Source organism: Chiloscyllium plagiosum, unplaced genomic scaffold (assembly GCF_037043375.1).
Source record: "Chiloscyllium plagiosum isolate Xiang-an unplaced genomic scaffold, Cpla_swu_hap1 HiC_scaffold_6, whole genome shotgun sequence".
Taxonomy (NCBI): domain Eukaryota; kingdom Metazoa; phylum Chordata; class Chondrichthyes; order Orectolobiformes; family Hemiscylliidae; genus Chiloscyllium; species Chiloscyllium plagiosum.
Genome location: NW_028270144.1, coordinates 106,411,945 through 106,431,695, shown reverse-complemented (window position 1 = coordinate 106,431,695; position 19,751 = coordinate 106,411,945). Strand labels below are relative to the sequence as shown.

At 42.4% G+C, this 19,751-nt stretch overlaps 1 protein-coding gene across 3 annotated transcripts in view; it reads right to left on the bottom strand.

Annotated features, from left to right (window-relative positions):
- Positions 1–19,751, bottom strand: part of arhgef17 (Rho guanine nucleotide exchange factor (GEF) 17) — a 448,495-nt gene that overhangs the window by 180,658 nt on the left and 248,086 nt on the right. For all 3 annotated transcript variants that reach the window (XM_043692177.2, XM_043692178.2, XM_043692179.2), the window contains exon 2: positions 9,567–9,644. In XM_043692177.2, the coding sequence (XP_043548112.2) occupies positions 9,567–9,644 (78 nt within the window). The remainder of the gene's footprint in view (positions 1–9,566; positions 9,645–19,751) is intronic.

Genomic DNA, 19,751 nt, shown 5'->3' with positions numbered 1-19,751 from the left:
CCCTGCTCTTTCACTCAAATACCCTTGTCATGAAAGCCAACAGACCATTTGCCTTCTTTACTTGCATGCTGACTTTCAGCAACTGGTGTCCAAGGACACCATTGCTGTGCTTCTCCTTCCCCTGTGGGAACATCGAAGACTGACAGTGTAATTTCAGAGTGAGGGATCGCCCATTTAGGACAGAGATGAGAAGGAATTTCTTCTCTCAGAGGTTGTGAATCTGCAGAATTCTTTTCCTCAAAGGGCTATAGAAGCTGGGTTGTTAAATATATTCAAGGCTGAGATAGACAATTTTTAAATAAGTAATGGAATCAAGGGTGACAGGAAAAAGGCAGCCAAGAGGAGTTGAGGATTATCGGATCAATCACCATTTCACTGAATGGTGGAGGAGGCTTGATGGGGTAAATGGCCTAGATTCCTCTACAGTGTGGAAAGAGACCCTTTGGCCCAACAAGTCCACACCGACCCTCCGAAGACTAACCCACCCAGACCATTTCCCTCTGACTAATGCACCTAAAACTATGGGTAATTTAGCATGGCCAATTTCCCTGGCCTTCACATCTTCGGATTGTGGGAGGAAACCAGAGCACCCGCAGGAAACCCATGCAGACACAGGGAGAACGTGCAAACTTCACACAGGCAGTCGCCCGAGGCTGGAATCGAACCTGGGTCTCTGGCGCTGTGAGGCAGCAGTACTAACCACTGAGCCACTGTCTACTTCTGCCCTTGTGTCTTATAGTTTTTCTCCACCACCCTTAATACCCTTATCTCACAAAATGTATCACTCTCCATTTAAAATTTACAACAGACCTAGCCTCATCAACTTTCTGGAATAAGAATTCAGATTTCCTCTACACTTTGCCTCAATATGTACTTTCTGACATCACCCATTTAAATCTATGCCCTTGAATCTCCCACCAAGGAAAACAGTTTCTCCATTTCTGCCCTAACAAAACATTTCAATCATTTTAAACTCTGGTTTTTAGCTCTGATGCTTTTCGGGTGAATCTGCTCATCAATTCAACAAAAACAGGAGTTGAAGGCATAAATATAATTTGATCTGTATTAATATGGAACTGAGCAAATGAATAACTGCAGTGTAAGTGTTAGGGTACTGATCTCTTCGCTAAACTTGCTGAGCTGTGGTTCTCAGAATTGTCTCTCCTTCAAAGAACAAAACAAAGAACAAAGAAAATGTACAGCCCAGGAACAGGCCCTTCGGCCCTCCAAGCCTGAGCCGATCCAAATCTACTGTCTAAACCTGTTGCCCAATTCCTAAGCATCTGTATCCCTATGCTCCCCACCTACTCATGCATCTGTCCAGACGCATCTTAAATGAATCTACCGTGCCTGCCTCTACTACCTCTGCTGGCAACACGTTCCAGACATCCACCACCCTTTGTGTAAAGTATCCCCCTTTTCACCTATCACCTTGAAAGCGTGACCTCTTGTTATTGAATCCTTCACCCGAGGGAAAAAGCTTATCTCTATCTACCCTGTCTACTCCATTCATGATTTTGTAGATCCCAATCAGGTCCCCCCTCAATCTCCTTTTTTCTAATGAAAACAAACCTAACCTACTCAACCTCTCTTCATAGTTAGCATGTTCCATACCAGGCAACATCCTCGTAAACCTTCTCTGCACCCTCTCCAAAGCGTCCACATTCTTTTCGTAATGTGGCGACGAGAACTGTACATAGTACTCTAAATGCGGCCAAACCAATGTCGTGTACAATTTTAACATGACTTGCAGCTCTTATACTCAATACCCCGTCTGATGAAGGCAAGCAGACCATATGCCCCCTTGACCACTCTATCCACCCGTGCAGCAACTTTCAGAGTACAATGGACCTGCACTCCCAGATCTCTCTGCTCATCAACCTTTCCCAAGGCCCTTCCGTTCACTGTATAATTCACTCTAGAATGAGATTGCCAAAATGCATCACCTCACATTTGTCTGGATTGAACGCCATCTGCCACTTCTCCGCCCAACTCTCCAATCTGTCTATATTCTCCTGTATTATTTGACAGTTCCTTATGCTTTCTGCTACTCTACTAATCTTCGTGTCACCTGCAAACTTGCTGATCATATCAGCAGTGCCCTCTTCCAGATCATTTATATATATCACAAACAACAGTGGCCCCAGCACTGATCCCTGTGGAACACCACTGGTCACCTTTCTCCATTTTGAGAAACTCCCTTCAACTACTACTCTCTGTCTCCTATTGCTCAACCAGTTCTTTATCCACCTAGCTATAACACCCTGCACACCATGTGACTTCACTTTCTCTATTAGTTTACCACAGGGAACCTTATCAAATGCCTTATTAAAGTCCATGTATATGACATCAACTGGGTCACTTATAGTCATAGAGTCATAGAGATGTACAGCATGGAAACAGACCCTTCGGTCCAACCCGTCCATGCCGACTAGATATCCCAACCCAATCTAGTACACCTCCCAGCACCTGGCCCATATCCCTCCAAACCCTTCCTATTCATATACCCATTCAAATGCCTCTTAAATGTTGCAATTGTACCAGTCTCCACCACATCCTCTGGCAGCTCATTCCATACACGTACCACCCTCTGCATGAAAAGGTTGCCCCTTAGGTTTTTTTAGATTAGATTAGATTAGATTACATACAGTGTGGAAACAGGCCCTTCGGCCCAACAAGTCCACACCGCCCCGCCGAAGCGCAACCCACCCATACCTCTACATTTACCCCTTACCTAACACTACGGGCAATTTAGCATGGCCAATTCACCTGACCTGCACATCTTTGGACTGTGGGAGGAAACCGGAGCACCCGGAGGAAACCCACGCAGACACGGGGAGAACGTGCAAACTCCAGGGAGAACGTGCAAACTCCCCTCTCACCCTAAACCCTTTCAAGTTTCACAACATCTTTCTAGTAGGAAGGAGACCAGAATTACATGCAATATTTCAACAGTGGCCTAACCAATGTCCTGTACAGCAGCAACATGACCTCCCAACTCCTGTACTCAATACTCTGACCAATAAAGGAAAGCATACCAAATGCCTTCTTCACTATCCTATCTACCTGCGACTCCACTTTCAAGGAGCAATGAACCTGCACTCCAAGGTCTCTTTGTTCAGCAACACTCCCTAGGACCTTACCATTAAGTGTATAAGTCCTGCTAAGATTTGCTTTCCTAAAATGCAGCACCTCACATTTATCTGAATTAAACTCCATCTGCCACTTCTCAGCCCGTTGGCCCATCTGGTCCAGATCCTGTTGTAATCTGAGGTAACCCTCTTCGCTGTCCACTCTACCTCCAATTTTGGTGTCATCTGCAAACTTACTAACTGTACCTCTTATGCTCGCATCCAAATCATTTATGTAAATGACAAAGTAGAGGATGGCACCGATCCTTGTGGCACTCCTTGGTCACAGGCCTCCAGTCTGAAAAATAACCCTCCACCACTACCCTCTGTCTTCTACCTTTGAGCCTGTTCTGTATCCAAGTGGCTAGTTCTCTCTGTATTCCATGAGATCGAACCTTGCTAATCAGTCTCCCATTGGGGAACCTTGTCAAAAGCCTTACTGAAGTCCATAGATCACATCTACTGCTCTGCTCTCATCAATCTCCTTTGTTACCTCTTCAAAAAACTCAATCAAGTTTGTCAGACATGATTTCCCAAGCACAAAGCCATGTTGACTGTCCCTAATCAGTCCTTGCCTTTCCAAATACATGTACATCCTGTCCCTCAGGATTCCCTCCAACAACTCGCCCACCACCGAGGTCAGACTCACCAGTCTATAGTTCCCTGGCTTGTCTTTACCACCCTCCTTAAACAGTGGCACCACATTTGCCAACCTCCAGTCTTCCGGCACCTCACCTGTGACAATCGATGATACAAATATCTCAGCATGAGGCACAGCAATCACTTCTCTAGCTTCCCACAGAGTTCTTGGCTACACCTGATCAGGTCCTGGGGATTTATCCACCCTTAACCGTTTCAAGACATCCAACACTTCCTCCTCTGTAATCTGGACATTTTGCAAGATGTCACCATCTATTTCCCTACAGTCTATATCTTCCATATCTTTTTCCACAGTAAATACTGATGCAAAATATTCATTTAGTAAGACCCCCATTTTCTGTGGCTCCACACAAAGGCCGCCTTCCTGATCTTTGAGGGGCCCTATTCACTCCCTAGTTACCCTTTTGTCTTTAATATATTTGTAAAAACCCTTTGGATTCTCCTTAATTCCATTTGCCAAAGCTATCTCATGTCCCTGTTTTGCCCTCCTGATTTCCCTCTTAAGTATATTCCTACTTCCTTAAATAACTCTATTAAGTTGGTAAGGCACGATCTCCCCCACACAAAACCATGTTGCCTATCACTGATAAGCCCATTCTTTTCTAAATATAAATAAATCCTATACCTCAGTCCCTTCTCCAGCAACTTTCCCACCACTGACGTCAGGCTTACTGGTCTGTAGTTACCCGGAATATCCCTACTACCCTTCTTTTACAGGGGGACAACATTAGCAACCCTCCAGTCCTCCGGCACCTCACCTGTGTTTAGGAATGCCACAAAGATATCTGTCAGGGCCCTAGCTATTTCCTCTCTCGCCTCCCACAGCAACTTGGGATCGATCCAATCCGGTCCTGGGAATCTGTCCACCTTAATAACCTCTAGCCTACCCAACACATCTTCCCTACTTATGTCAATATGATCCAAATTAATCAAACTACTATCTCTAATCTCAACATTCATTATGTCCCTCTCCTTAGTGAACACTGATGCAAAGTAATCATTCAGAATCTCATCCATTGTCTCAGGTTTGACACACAGCCTTCTTTCATTATCCTTTAGTGGATCAATCCTTTCTCTAGTTACCCACTTGCTTCTTATATAAGAATAAAAGGCCTTGGGATTCTCCTTAAATCTCCTCGCTAAAGCTATTTCATGATCCCTTTTAGCCCGCTTGATTCCTTGTTTAAGACTGGTTCTCCTCTTCCAATATTCCTCCAGGGCCTATTCTGCTTTTAGCTGCCTAGACCTTATGTATGCTTCCCTTTTCCTCTTGGCTCGTCGTCCGATTTCTCCTGTCATCCACGGTTCACGAATCTTGCCTTTCCCATCCTTTGCCTTCAACGAGACATGCCTATCCTGCACTATTTTTAACCTATCTTTGAAAGCCTCCCACATATCAAATGTGGACTTCTCTTCAAAAAGCTGTGTCCAATCCACGTTTCCCAGCTCTTGCCTAATTTTGATATAATTGGCCTTGGCCCAGTTTAGCACTCCTCCCTTAGGACCACTCTCACCTTTGTCTATGAATATTCTAAAACTTACAGAATTGTGGTCACTATTCCCAAAGAAATCCCCCACCTCAACTTCTACCACCTGCCCTGGCTCATTTCCCAACACTAGATTCCTCATCGAACTATTGACATACTGCTCTAGAAATCTCTCCTGGACGCTTCTTACAAATTCTACCCCATCCAGACGCTAAGTGTATCCCAGTCAATGTTGGGAAAATTAAAGATGCTTCATCAGAATGTGATATGATTCTGCAATTGGACAACATTTGCTGGATAATCCTGAATGGTTGAGGAATTATACTGATAACTAAGTTAGGATCGTTAGTCAGGCTCACAGTGTGTTGCAAATGTACCCACTGAGAGCTACATGAATATACAGAGCCCTGTTTTTTGCAGACAGAATGAACATGTATACACATTGCACCTGACTCAACTCACCAAAATAGGTAACAGCCATTCTCTGGTTCATGTATCAGAGTGTTGTGCTGACCAATTAATGTTAACCAGCCTGGTTTAAAATCTAAACCTTTTCATTAACTGGCAATGAGCATTGACTGGTGTATTCTCCATGATAACATTTCTACCAATTAGTGTCCATTTGCCATCCAATCAGCACTCTCCTCTCACACAGTGTAAATGCCAGTTGTCCCCTTGAATAGGTACTCTTGCATAATATTGAGACGAGTGCAAAATGAAAATTGTCACCAAATGCATCTTTCTTCAGCAATACTCAAAGTGATGAATGTTCTGTGTCATTAAACTTGCATTGGGACCTATGTTCACAGAATAGAATCCTCTCTACAAGTCAGAGTCCATCAATACCAATGATAAACAGTTTCCTGCATTAAAATTCTCAACTTGAAATGATTCCTAATGATATCCCAGGAAGTAAGGAGAGACATTAGACACCACCCTTCTTTTACTGTGTTTGGCTGATTTTATCTGAATGGTGCTGATTATTATAAACCATTTAGGTGCTATCAGTCAAAGAATGGATGATCTAATTGGCCCACAACATGCCTGAGTGCAGAAATACAGTGATTTCTAGGAGCTTATAAATATTGTTAAGCAAGCAGTGACAACCTCCCTGGAGACAGAAGGCTGGTGGGGAGGGCTCAGTTCTGTCATGCTGATACGCAAGAGATAGAATGATTAATGAATGTGTCATTCAGCTACCTGGTGTACTTTAGACCACTCAAGCCATTTTTCTTGGTTTTACAAAGAGGAGTTGAAGGATTTAAAAATTTAAAGATGGTCGGTCGATAAAAGCTGGACAGTTAAGCTCCTAGATTGCTGCAAATAGCTAATCAGGTGTTCTTTTATATAACTCATCAGTCAGTCCTTAGTGCATATACAGGACTCCAGTTCGGCCAGTGTTCACCAGCCAAAACTGACAAGACTGAAATGATGAGGCGCTAAGATGCACCAATCTATCCATCCCAGCTGAAAGTTTGGCTGATAGATCGGTGCTCTGACATCTATAACAACTAGGCTGTCCAATTCCGTAAAAAATATTTAAATCTTTACAACTCTATTTTAAAAATAGGTTTTTTTCATTTTCCTTAATGCCTCTCTGTAGTATTCTCAAAATGCAGGACCAAGGAATCAAACTACTATCAGACATTAACAATAAGACATGGGAAGTGCCCACTTGGTGGTGCTGCGAATGCCAAATTTTCATAATGCATCATTCTGTGCCCCAATCTGACTGAACATCCAGACATGGTTCTTTCATAGTCGCCAGACGTCAGCCCAACAGCACAGGTGCTGCCATATTGATTAGTTGTGGCAAACTTTGCATCAACATAAATTGTTTAGAGATTTTTGTTATTTTCAGTAAAATGTGTTTGAAATAAATTTTTGAGCTGAATGACATTGAATTTAAAGCACAGGAACAGGTCATTCCACTCAGATACTGTGTGTTCACATCAATCTACTCTCATTGTGTTTCATTCAAACCTACTGGCATATGTCTCTCATGAACTTAATATGCTTTCCCTTATATGTCTTTATGCTATTTACCCCAACTACCTCACGTTGGGGTTTCCTCCAGCAAGAAAGCCCAAACCTGGGTGACCTAACTCGAGCCATAACTATTAAGTATTTATTGATAAAGAACAGAGTGGTTGGACAGTGGAACCAAGGTTCCACTGTCCAACCACTCTCTGTTCTTTATCAATAAATATTTAATAGTTATGGCTCGAGTTAGGTCACCCAGGTTTGGGCTTTCTTGCTGGAGGAAACCTTTTCATTCTGTCTACTCTTCAAGCCTTATCATCCTTCCCAGCCTGTTGACCACACCATCCTCTTCCAATGTCTCTCCATCATGGTTCAGAACATTGGAAATGGCTTTGCCTGATTCCACAGCCAGAGAATCAGCTGCAATGCCTTGTCTTCTTGCTCGTATCTCATGACCTCTGGTGTTTCCTTATCCTTGAACTCCTTATGTTTCTCATCTACATTTCAATCATTGTTGACAACATTTGAGAAAGACTTTACGTTCCACATATATATTTGACAATACTCAGCTCTTGAGTCAGAATTCTCACACTGTTTGTCCAACAATGAATGTGGGATGAAGAGAAATTCCTGTATGTGAATATGAGGAAGATTGAAGTCACTATCTTTGGCCCGTGGAACAAACTCCATCCTATAATCTATCCATCTTCATAACCAAAACTTCTTATTTTAGCATTTTTGCATTGCCCAATTCTGAACCTGCCTCCCCTTCTTTACTGCTGAAGCCTGCACCCATTCCTTTGTTGTCTCTAAGCTTAGCCATCACAATGACCGGTCTGTCTGCTTTCTATCCTTCTTAAACTTTCATGCATCCAAAACACAAATGACTGTATCTTAATTTGCATCAAATAACAATTATCCCCGTACCTAACAACCTACATTGGCTGCTGTTCTGACAATGCACCAACTTTAAAATTTGTCTGTTTATTTTCAAACCCTTCAATGATCTCTATAGCTTCTTTCAGCCACACAAATCTTTGAGATCCCTGCACTCCTCCAATTCTGGCAAATTGCTCATTCCTGATTTTAATCACTCCACTATTAGCAGTTGTTCTTTCATTATCCTTGCCCAAATTCTGGAATTCCCTAAAGTTTCCCTGAACTATCAGACCATAAGATGTATGAGCAGATGTAGGCCATTCGGCCTATCAGTTTGCTCCTCCAATCAATCATGCCTGTTTTGTTTCTCAGCTCCACTGTCCTACCTTTGATCCTCTTACTAATCAAAAACCTAATCTATCTCTGTCTTAAACACACTCAACGACATGGCCTCCACAACCTCCTGTGGAAATGAGGTGCACAGATGCATCACCCTCTGGCTGAAGAAATTTCTCCTCATCTCAGTTCTAAAGGGTCACCCCTTCACTCCGAGGCTGTGCCTCAAGTCCTATTATCTCCTACTAGTGAAAACATTTTCCCCGTGTCCCATTCTATCCAGGTGTCTCAGTATTCTGTAAGTTATCAATCAGATCTCCCCTCATCCTTCTACACTCCATCGAGTATAAACCCAGGATTCTCAACCACTCCCCATATGACAAGCCCTTCACCCCTGGAATCATTCTAGCAAATTTCCTCTGGACCCACTCCAAAGCCAGCACATCCTTCCTTAGACACGGGTTCCCAAAACTGCTCACAATATTCCAAACTTTTCCCTCTCTCTTATCTCGCCTCCTTTATTATGCCTTTTAAAAATTAATTCTTCGATCAAACTTCTGATCACTTGCTCTAATATCTCCTTTGCGTCTCAGTATCAAATACAGGTTGACAACATTCCTGTGAACCACCTTGGGACATACTGAATCATAAATGCAAATGGGTGGTTTTTATTTCAACTTTGAAAGATGATCATTTTCTGCCAATTTGTTTTCATTAATCTGATCCCAGGTACCACTTCACCAACCAGGAACATTTGGTAATAAACAAACAGAATGTGCTGGAGAAACTCAGCAGATCTGCCAGAGAGAAGCAAAGCAAATGTTTCAAGTCCAATGGCTATTCTGTGGAAAATCGGTCTTTTGCATGTCCTCGTCACTAATCTTTAAACAGAGGGAATGCATGAGAGTGTCAAGGTGAAATTAGACCTGTTGTTTTTCTCCCTGACTCTCTTTTCCGGAAGTTCTCTTCCACTTGCTTGAAGGAGCTGAGGTTGGCAGCTAAACTGATCATCCACTCAATAAAACTTAATGTCCAAAATACCATCCATCTCAATTCAGCTTCTCATAAACAAACACACACACAAACCTACCTGTATGAGTGTTCGGAGGGACTCCACATATGACTGTTCTGCATCCAGCAGGGTCATCATCACATGTTTTCTCATATCCTGTGTGAGAGAAGGAAGGATATACTGTGAAGAGTAAAATACTGAACAGCAAGTCAAGATAGTAGCAATCATCCTGCTTTCAATTCAATATGCCCCCATTACACCTTTCTTCATTCCGTGTGGATTGCTTTAACGTCATTCATGTCTTGGATAGGATTACATGGGCACTGTCTTCATTCCTGTGCACGGTCTAAGACAGTGTAAGGACAACACAAGCAAAGTAAGATCCTATGAGTCAATTTTTATGGAGGGATGGGTGCAGACAGGAAAGTGGAGTTGAGGCACAATCAGAGCAGCTAGATTAGATTAGATTAGATTACTTTACAGTGTGGAAACAGGCCCTTCGGCCCAACAAGTCCACACTGACCGAAGCGCAACCCACCCATACATTTGCCCCTTACCTAACACTACGGGCAATTTAGCATGGCTAATTCACCTGACCTGCACATCTTTGGACTGTGGGAGGAAACCGGAGCACCCGGAGGAAACCCACGCAGACACGGGGAGAACGTGCAAACTCCACACAGTCAGTCGCCTGAGGCGGGAACTGAACCTGGGTCTCTGGCGCTGTGAGGCAGCAGTGCTAACCACTGTGCCTCCATGCTGCCCACCACTGTGCCGCCCAGCTGTGATAGTACTGACTGGTGGAACAGGCTTGAGAGGCCAATGTCTAATTCCTACTTCTATTTCTTATGTTCTTCGTAACATAGTTACCAGAGAGCCATCAAGTATGGGAACTTTGCCTGCTTACTCATGTACAAAGGTGCTGTTTTTAATTTGCGATTGCGCTGCTGCTTAGATTAAGGTTTACAAGTCAGACTGGGGGATTAAAGTTGGTCCATGCCTCTTCTCTACAGCTCCACAACACCACAGGCAATAAATGTGTCTTCATCCCACTGGAAAGAAGCCCTGATCTCTTATCTTAATCAAGAAATAAATAGTAATATCCTCAATTAGCCAAACTTAATCTGTCCACCATGCTGTTTTATGCCTCAACAAGGTACAATCACACAGTTCAGAGATGCTCAATGGTGAAGTTAAGACTGCAGTACAATACTCATCCAGACTCCTGCAGCACTCCCCAGCATGCAGTCACCTCATAGTTATGTAATTAGATTAGCAGCCCAATTCATTGGGCACAAATCCAACTATGCCAAGTAGATAAAATGAAGGACATAAATCTCGGGACTTATGGACAAGCACCAGAAAAATAACCTAGAAAGCTGACGGATTGTCATAAAATCTCAGCTGCATCATGATGTCCTTCAGAGACAGGAACTTGCCACCTCCAGCTGATTTGGCCTTTATGTGACTCCAGCCCCACACCAATTTGGTTGACCCGTAATGCCCTCAGGGCCATGATGATTAATGCCATCTTGCCAATGTCAGCCTCATCCTAAGCATAAATACAGTAAATTCCTACAGAAAAACAGCACGATAATGCACCTTGAAGCCATTCCAATTTTCCAAATGCTTCCAAACTGTTTGCTTTTCTGGAGACATCATGGCATTTACTTGGCTTCAACAGGTGTTTGCTCACACAGTATAGGAACGGAGTATTGAGGAGTTCAATGTTTAGAGTACTGAATAGTTGGAATGCTGACAGTTAAATTTGACATTTATTTAAACATTTGCCTGAAAAGTTTTGTTTTTGCTTGAGTAAGAGGTCTAAACCAATAATGCAGAACTAGATGGATAAATTTGAAATTGTCTTCATTGTGAGGAAAAAAAAGCCCACTCTTACTTAGATGGTGATTGTTAAGGAAAGGCTGATTTATAAAGGGACCTGGTGTCCAGTACACCAAACATTGAAAGAAAGCACCCAGTTACAGCAAGCAGTAGGAGAGCTAATGACCTTCATTGCAAGACATTTTGGGTACAGAAGCAAGGAGGTTTTACTGTAGCCATGCAGGGGCTTGGTGAGATCACACTTGGAAAAGTGAAGGCCATTTTGGTTTCCTTTGAATCATTCTGAAGACCTGTTGCACAGATTGAATGCTGGATTGATGTTTCCTCTGGCCAGGGGATCCCGAACAAGGAGATCCAGCTCTCAGGATAGTCGGTCGGTCCCTCTGGACTGAGATGCAGAGAAATATCTTCATTCTGTGGGTGGTGAACCTGTGGAATTCTCTATCACCAAAGACTAGGGAGGGCAAGTCACTATATTTATATATTTAAGAGATGGAAGATCAGCCATAATCGTGTTAAATAGTGAAGCAGGCTCAATGGAGAAAATGGACATCTCTTACTCCTATTTCCTATGTTTCTATGAAATGTTTGTCAATTGTTCCAGGATCATGTCAATTATTTTCAAACAGTCCCAGGTTCTGGCCAGCATGACAGTCACCCTAACATCACGGATGATTAGAATCTAGAACCTTCCATTATCCCCTTTGTCAGCTGATATTCCATGATAATACACAAAATGATCATTAATTAAGCAAGCAGCTAATATTTTACCCTGTAGGGAAGGAAATCCTTCACTGCACTGTCAACACCAGTTTACAGAAAGAAAAGTGAGATCGCCTTTCAGATGAAAGATATCTGAGGAAGAGTCCATGTGTCAGAAAGGAAACATTGATGGGAACATCATGCAGAGTGTCACTGGGAAAGACACAATGCTGTGTGCACCAGAACCAATCAACAATTTGATTCATCTCTAAAGAATTAAATACTGAGTAATTAATCTTGCAGTTGGCTTTAATAGCAAAATAACTACTTCACATAAAAGCATGTCTGAACAATGAAAGATCATCCAGCATGGAGTAACCCTTCCATACATCAGATTCCATTTATCTCCAATGCACCAATCTGCTGTCAGCAGAAAACACAGTGAAGGTCAAAAGCTCCAGGTGGAAATTGAGACTTTTTTTCATATGTTCCAAATCATATTGTAAATATTCCATAGAGATCATTTTTGTAACTATTACTGCTGAGTCTGTATTGTTAATGTTAAATACTCCAGGAGTAAGCGGAATCAACATTTAGGATATCATCCTTAATATGTTCACTGTGTAGCCTACATGAGTTTTTTTTGTTGTTAAATATTCTTGTAGGGCAGTTTAACTTGTCTAGACATTGTAAGTCTCATTTCCTTCCACACTCCTACTTTAGACCCAATCCTACCTTTCCTGTCTCCATTCTATTTTTACCATTTCTTTTCCATATATCAACTTGAATAGAATGAAGAAAATTAGAAATGGACCCTAGTAATCATCTACAGATTCATTCCAGAAGGAAGTTCAAATCCACTTTCATAGAGTCATAGAGATGTACAGCATGGAAACAGACCCTTTGGTCCAACCTGTCCATGCCGACCAGATATCCCAACCCAATCTAGTACACCTGCCAGCACCCGGGCCCATATCGCTCCAAACCCTTTCTATTCGTATACCCATCTAAATGCCTCGTAAATGTTGCAATTGTACCAGCCTCCACCACTTCCTCTGGCAGCTCATTCCATACACGTACCACCCTCTGTGTGAAAACGTTGCCCCTTAGGTCTCTTTTATATCTTTCCCTTCTCACGCTAAACCTATGCCCTCTAGTTCTGGACTCCTCGACCCCAGGGAAAAGACTTTGCCTATTTATCCTATCCATGCCTCTCATAATTTTGTAAACTCTATAAGGTCACCCCTCAGCCTCCAACGCTCCAGGGAAAACAGTCCCAGTCTGTTCAGCCTCTCCCTGTAGCTCAGATCCTTCAACCCTGGCAACATCCTTGTAAATCTTTTCTGAACCCTTTCACGTTTCACAATATCTTTCCGATAGGAAGGAGACCAGAATTGCACGCAACATTCCAATAGTGGCCTAACCAATGTCCTGTACAGCCACAACATGACCTCCGAACTCCTGTACTCAATACTCTGACCAATCAAGGAAAGCATACCAAACGCCTCCTTCACTATCCTATCTACCTGCAACTCCACTTTCAAGGAGCTATGAACTGCACTCCAAGGTCTCCTTGTTCAGCAACACTCCCTGGGACCTTACCATTAAGTGTAAAAGTCCTGCGAAGATTTGCTTTCCCAAAATACAGCACCTCACATTTGTCTGAATTAAACACCATCTGCCACTTCTCAGCCCATTGGCCCATCTAGTCCAGATCCTCTTGTAATCTGAAATAACTCTCTTCGCTGTCCACTACACCTCCAATTTTGGTGTCATCTGCAAACTTACTAACTGTACTTCTTACGCTTGCATCCAAATCATTTATGTAAATGACAAACAGGACCCAGCACCAATCCTTGTGGCACTCCACTGGTCACAGGCCTCCAGTCTGAAAGACAACCCTCCACCACCACCCTCTGTCTTCTACCTTTGAGCCAGTTCTGTATCCAAATGGCTACTTCTCCCTGTATTCCATGAGATCTAACCTTGCTAATCAGTCTCCCATTGGGGAACCTTGTCAAACGCCTTACTGAAATCCATATAGGTCACATCTACTGCTCTGCTCTCATCAATCTTCTTTGTTACTTCTTCAAAAAATTCAATCAAGTTTGTCAGACATGATTTCCCATGCACAAAGCCATGTTGACTATCCCTAATCAGTCCTTGCCTTTCCACATACATGTACATCCTGTCCCTCAGGATTCCCTCCAACAACTTGCCCACCACTGAGGTCAGGCTCACCGGTCTATAGTTCCCTGGCTTGTCTTTACCGCCCTTCTTAAACAGTGGCAACACGTTTGCCAACCTCCAGTCTTCCGGCACCTCACCTGTGATAATCGATGATACAAATATCTCAGCAAGAGGCACAGCAATCACTTCTCTAGCTTCCCACAGAGTTCTTGGCTACACCTGATCAGGTCCTGGGGATTTATCCACCCTTAACCGTTTCAAAACATCCAGCACTTCCTCCTCTGTAATCTGGACATTTTGCAAGATGTCACCATCTATTTCCCCACAGTCTATATCTTCCATATCTTTTTTCCACAGTAAATACTGATGCAAAATATTCATTTAGTATCTCCCCCATTTTCTGTGGCTCCACACAAAGGCCGCCTTGCTGATCTTTGAGGGGCCCAATTCTCTCACTAGTTACCCTTTTGTCCTTAATATATTTGTAAAAACCCTTTGGATTCTCCTTAATTCTATTTGCCAAAGCTATCTCAGGTCTCCTTTTTGCCCTCCTGATTTCCCTCTTAAGTAAACACCTACTACCTTTATACTCTTCTAGGGATTCATTCGATCTATCCTGTCTATACCTGACTTATGCTTCCTTCTTTTTCTTAACCAAACCCTCAATTTCTTTAGTCATCCAGCATTCCCTATACCTACCAGCCTTCCCTTTCACCTTGACAGGAATATACTTTCTCTGGATTCTTGTTATCTCATTTCTGAAAGCTTCCCATTTTCCAGCCTTCCCTTTACCTGTGAACATCTGCCTCCAATCAGCTTTCGAAAGTTCTTGTCTAATACCGTCAAAATTGGCCTTTCTCCAATTTAGAACTTCAACTTTTAGATCTGGTCTATCCTTTTCCATCACTATAAGCATGCGTTGAAACAGTTCTTCAATAACTGTCCAATAATTGAGCACAAGCAGGAGAAGTAGTATTTTATTTTAGCAATTAACATTAGTAAAAGCTGAAAGAAATTCATCAGGCATGCAGGACTCACTTGGCTCCAAATAAATGAATAATAATTTTAACAGCTACAATAATATTCCATCACAGGATCAATCAGCTGGCAGATCCAATTGGTCCACCTTTAAACAAGGTCCATGGAAGTCCTAATCCAAGGTTATGGAATCTTGGTAAATTGGCTTTGTGTTTATTGGCATTTAAATATGGATTGAGAAACCCAAGCCTTGATGTGTAGATTATGAGTTCAGCTCACAGACCCGATTTGAATCCATTCAATTAATCCTTTTGCAACTTAATGTTTTTTACAGCTTTCCAAATTACATATTAAACGTACTTTAACAGATGTTGTGCTTGTATTAACAGGAGCATTTCAAACTATTATTGTAAAGCTGAACAGTCACTAAACAGAAGCCTTGCTAAAAAAAAATGCATGACCTAAAGTAAGACAGAGATGCTTTCTGGTTCAAACCGCAATCCTGCTAACATAGCTGATGTCAATTGGAATGGAAATAGACAGTGACCACAATGCTCATTCCTGAAGAAGGGCTCATGCCCGATGCTGCCTGGCCTGCTGTGCTTTTCCAGCAACACATTTTCAGCAGTGACCACAATGCCTTTGGTCCTAGATAAGGAGCAAATCAACTACAGCAGGCATTACTAGCTACTTCCCACTGTCAGCTGCTGAGTGTATGTGGACGTGATGTGAGTCCAACTTGTCCCTGATTTCCTTGACATGAAGGTCACGTTTGCACTCACAGATGAACAGACATTTGAATAAGGTATTAGATGGAGCTGGCACCACAATGTGGCTAGTACCACAACGACTTATATTTATGTAACATCTTTAACATTATAAACTGACCGAAGCACTTCATAGGAGCATTATGAAACATAACATGTCAATGAGCCACTAAAGGAGAGTCAACAGTCTAGCGGTATTATTGCTGGACTGTTAATCCAGAGACCCTGATAATATTCTGGGGACCAGTCCAATTCCCACCACAACAGATGGTGGAATTTGAATTCAATAAAAATCTGGAATTACGAGTCTAATGATCATCACAACTTCATTGTTGGAGGAAACCCATCTGGCTCACTAATATCCTTCAGGGAAGAAAACTGCTATCCTTACCTGGTCTGGCGTACATGTGACTCCAGACCCACAGCAATGTGGTTGATGCTGAACTGCCCTCTGGGTGATAAATGTTGGCCTGGCCAGTGATGCCGTCATACCATAAATGAATTAAAAAAGAGATGTGCAGATCAACAAACATTTGGTCAAAGGTATAGATATTAAGGACTTTCTTAAAGGAGGAAAATGAGGTAAAGAAGTTTAGGGAACATATTCCAGAGATTAAGGTCCAGGCAACTTATGGAAGGGTCACCAACAGTGGATTGATTTAAAATGAGGACATTCAAAAAGCCAAACTATAGCAGCTCAGATATGTTGGAAGGGCTGGTGGAGATTACAGATTTTGGAAAGGGTGAGGCCATGTCAGATAGGAATTACAAGATCAAGATGATGTTGGTCAGGAACACAAAGGTGATTGCAGAAAGGAGCCTGCTGCGAGTTATGACATGGTCAACTGAACTTCGGGTGACTTTGAGTTTATAGAGGGTGGAATATTTGAGATCAGCCAGGATCCTCAGATTGGTTGAGTCTATAATTAACAGAGACATGAATGAAGCTGTCAACAGAGAGTGAGCTGAGACAGGGCCAAAATCAAACTGTGTTGAAGTAGGTGGTCACATACGACACCAAGGTTGGGCACAGTCTGATTTCAAGACTCAGTCTCAAGACAATGGCCAGAGCGAGGGATACAGCTCATAATTAGGAAACGGAGTTTGCAGCAGGAACAATTAACAGTCAATTTTTCATTTTTTTTAACTGGAGGAAATTTCTGCTCATTTAAATACTGGATGTCAGGTAAGCAGCCTGACCATTTAGACTGAGGAGTTGGGAGATGTGATGAGGCAGAACTAAGCATCATCAGTATATTTGCTAAAACTAACACTCTTTTCTGACAAAATGAGATTTTGTAAGGACGTACTGCCAAATGGTAGGGGTTGAAGAGAGGAATGCTGATAGGGGATTTAAAGAGGGGTGGGACATCACCTGGAGACGGAGATGTAAACAATGTCAGTTTACCATGTACCAGAGGGTGGTGAGTACCAAAAGATGATTAATATTAGTTAGCAGTTAGGACCAGAGGGTTGATCAGAAGAATATTTTGTGAACAATATTCCAGAGGGAGTTAATGTCTTGAGGAGAGGCAAGTTGCCAATATAATGCCTTGAACCTTGTTTCCTTTACAATCTATAAACTTCTCCTGGCAAGTTAAACACTCAGTGTGCTCTTGAATTCTGGAAAATTGCTTCACTGCTTTATTAAGTGGGATTACAAAATAAAGAGTCCAGTTTAAAAAGCTGCTTGGAAAACCTTTGGATCCTCTCCTTCAAATAATGACTGAGGCCTATCTTTGAGAATCCAAAGTGGTTGGCCTCTTGCCCCTCTTAGTATCCTCCAAAAATTGCATTCTTGGCATTCAGAACTTCATTTACCTGCCCCTATTGTACACATCCAAGATTTATGAGATATTCTTCGGATTTCATCACATTTAATGGATCTGCCCAGATCGGCCCAGCAGCATGTTTGTCTGCTGACAGCCAGGAGAAATTCTACCATGGTGGCAGTGAAAGTCAAACAGCAGCAAAACGTTAACATCAAAGTTAGAGGGACTGATTACTATTCAGTTTGGAGACGTCATTCTGAAATGGTAAAGGAAAACAGTTTTGAACAGCATTGTCTTGGGGCTGGTGTGGTCTTAGGTCCTCTCACTCACTCTGACAGTCTATAGATTTGTGTTCTGATGCCTCCAGGGTACCACAATGCACTATCAAAGGCTCAAAAATGATCATGGCCACCTATCACAGTTTCCACGGATGTACGCAAGGAATTTCTGGTGGACCTTTTTGAAACATTTATTCTTCCTCAAATGGAGCATTGTGTGCAATTGCAAGCAACATGCTACAGAAAGGATGTGAAGGCTTTGAGACAGAGCAGAAAATGGTTCCAGAGATGACAGGGTTCAATTGTATGGATAGTTTGGAGCACTTAGAGTTCTTTTACTTGGAGAAGTTTGAGAGGATATTTGTTGGAGGTATTCAAAATCTTTTTTTTTAAATTGTCCATGGAATGTGGGCATCACTCACTAAACCAGCATTTATTGTCCAGAGGTCAGTCGAGGTTCAACCACATGGCTGTGTGCCTGGAGTCATATATAGGCCAGACCAGGTAAGGATGGCAGATTTCCTTTCCTAAAGGGCATTAATGAACCAGGTGGGTTTTTACAACTGTCAGCTGTGGATGCATTGTCACTGTAGGACTACCTTTCTATTTCAGATTTTTTTTTGTTTTCAATTGAATGGTGAAATTCAAACCCACATCCCCAGATCAGTGATTAATAGGCCAATGATATTACCACTAAATCAACACATCCCAAGGACTCCTGAGGTATCAAGACAGAGAAGGTAAAAAGAAAACGTTTCCATTGGTGAAGGGATCAAAATCCAGAGGACCCCAATGTAAGGTGATTAGCAAAAGAATCAAAGAATATAATGAAAATCATTTTTACATACATAGTGACTTGGATCTGGAATGCACTGATTAGATGGATGCAGATTCAATCACACTTCCAAGGTAACTGGAAGATTACTTGAAGAGAAAAAAGTTGCAGGGCTATAGGGAAAAGGTGGGAGAATAAGATGAGTTCAGTCGGTCGCGAAGAGAAACAGTATGGGCATGATGGATCAAATGGTCACCTGCTTTGCTCTAATTGTTCCATCATTATGTGATTATTAAATAATCATATTCCTATGATTTGGGATGGATTCAGCAGCAGATGAATTAAAATTGAGGCCAAAGAATGCAAATGAAAGACAGCACAAAAAATTACTCCATTTAAAAGTCGCAAATGAACATTGAAAAGGATGGTAGCACCTAGATTAACATGATAGGTGAATCGACCCAGTTAGGAGCTGATCTAATGTGATTGTCAGTTGCTATTGAACAGGCAATTGCTTCAGTGATAGCGTGAGCAGAGAGTAGCAGAAGTCAGGAGATGGGTGAAAAGCAACAGTTATTCACGGGCTGGTCCTTACTTAGACTCAAAGAGTCATACAGGCGAAAGTGAGGACTGCAGATGCTGGAGATTAGAGCTGACAGTGTGGTGCTGGAAAAGCACAGCAGGTCAGGCAGCATCCAAGGAGCAGGGGAATCAAGGTTTCAGGCAAAAGCCTTTCATCAGGAATAGGGTGGACCTGATGAGGGAGTCATGGAGGGACTGGTCTTTATGGAAAGCGGATAGGGCTGGGGAGGGAAATATATCTCTGGTGGTGGGATTCGTTTGTAGGTACCCCACTACCAGAAATATATTTCCCTCCCCACCCCTATCTGCTTTCCATAAAGACCATTCCCTCCATGACTCCCTCGTCAGGTCCACGCTCCCCATCAACCCATCCT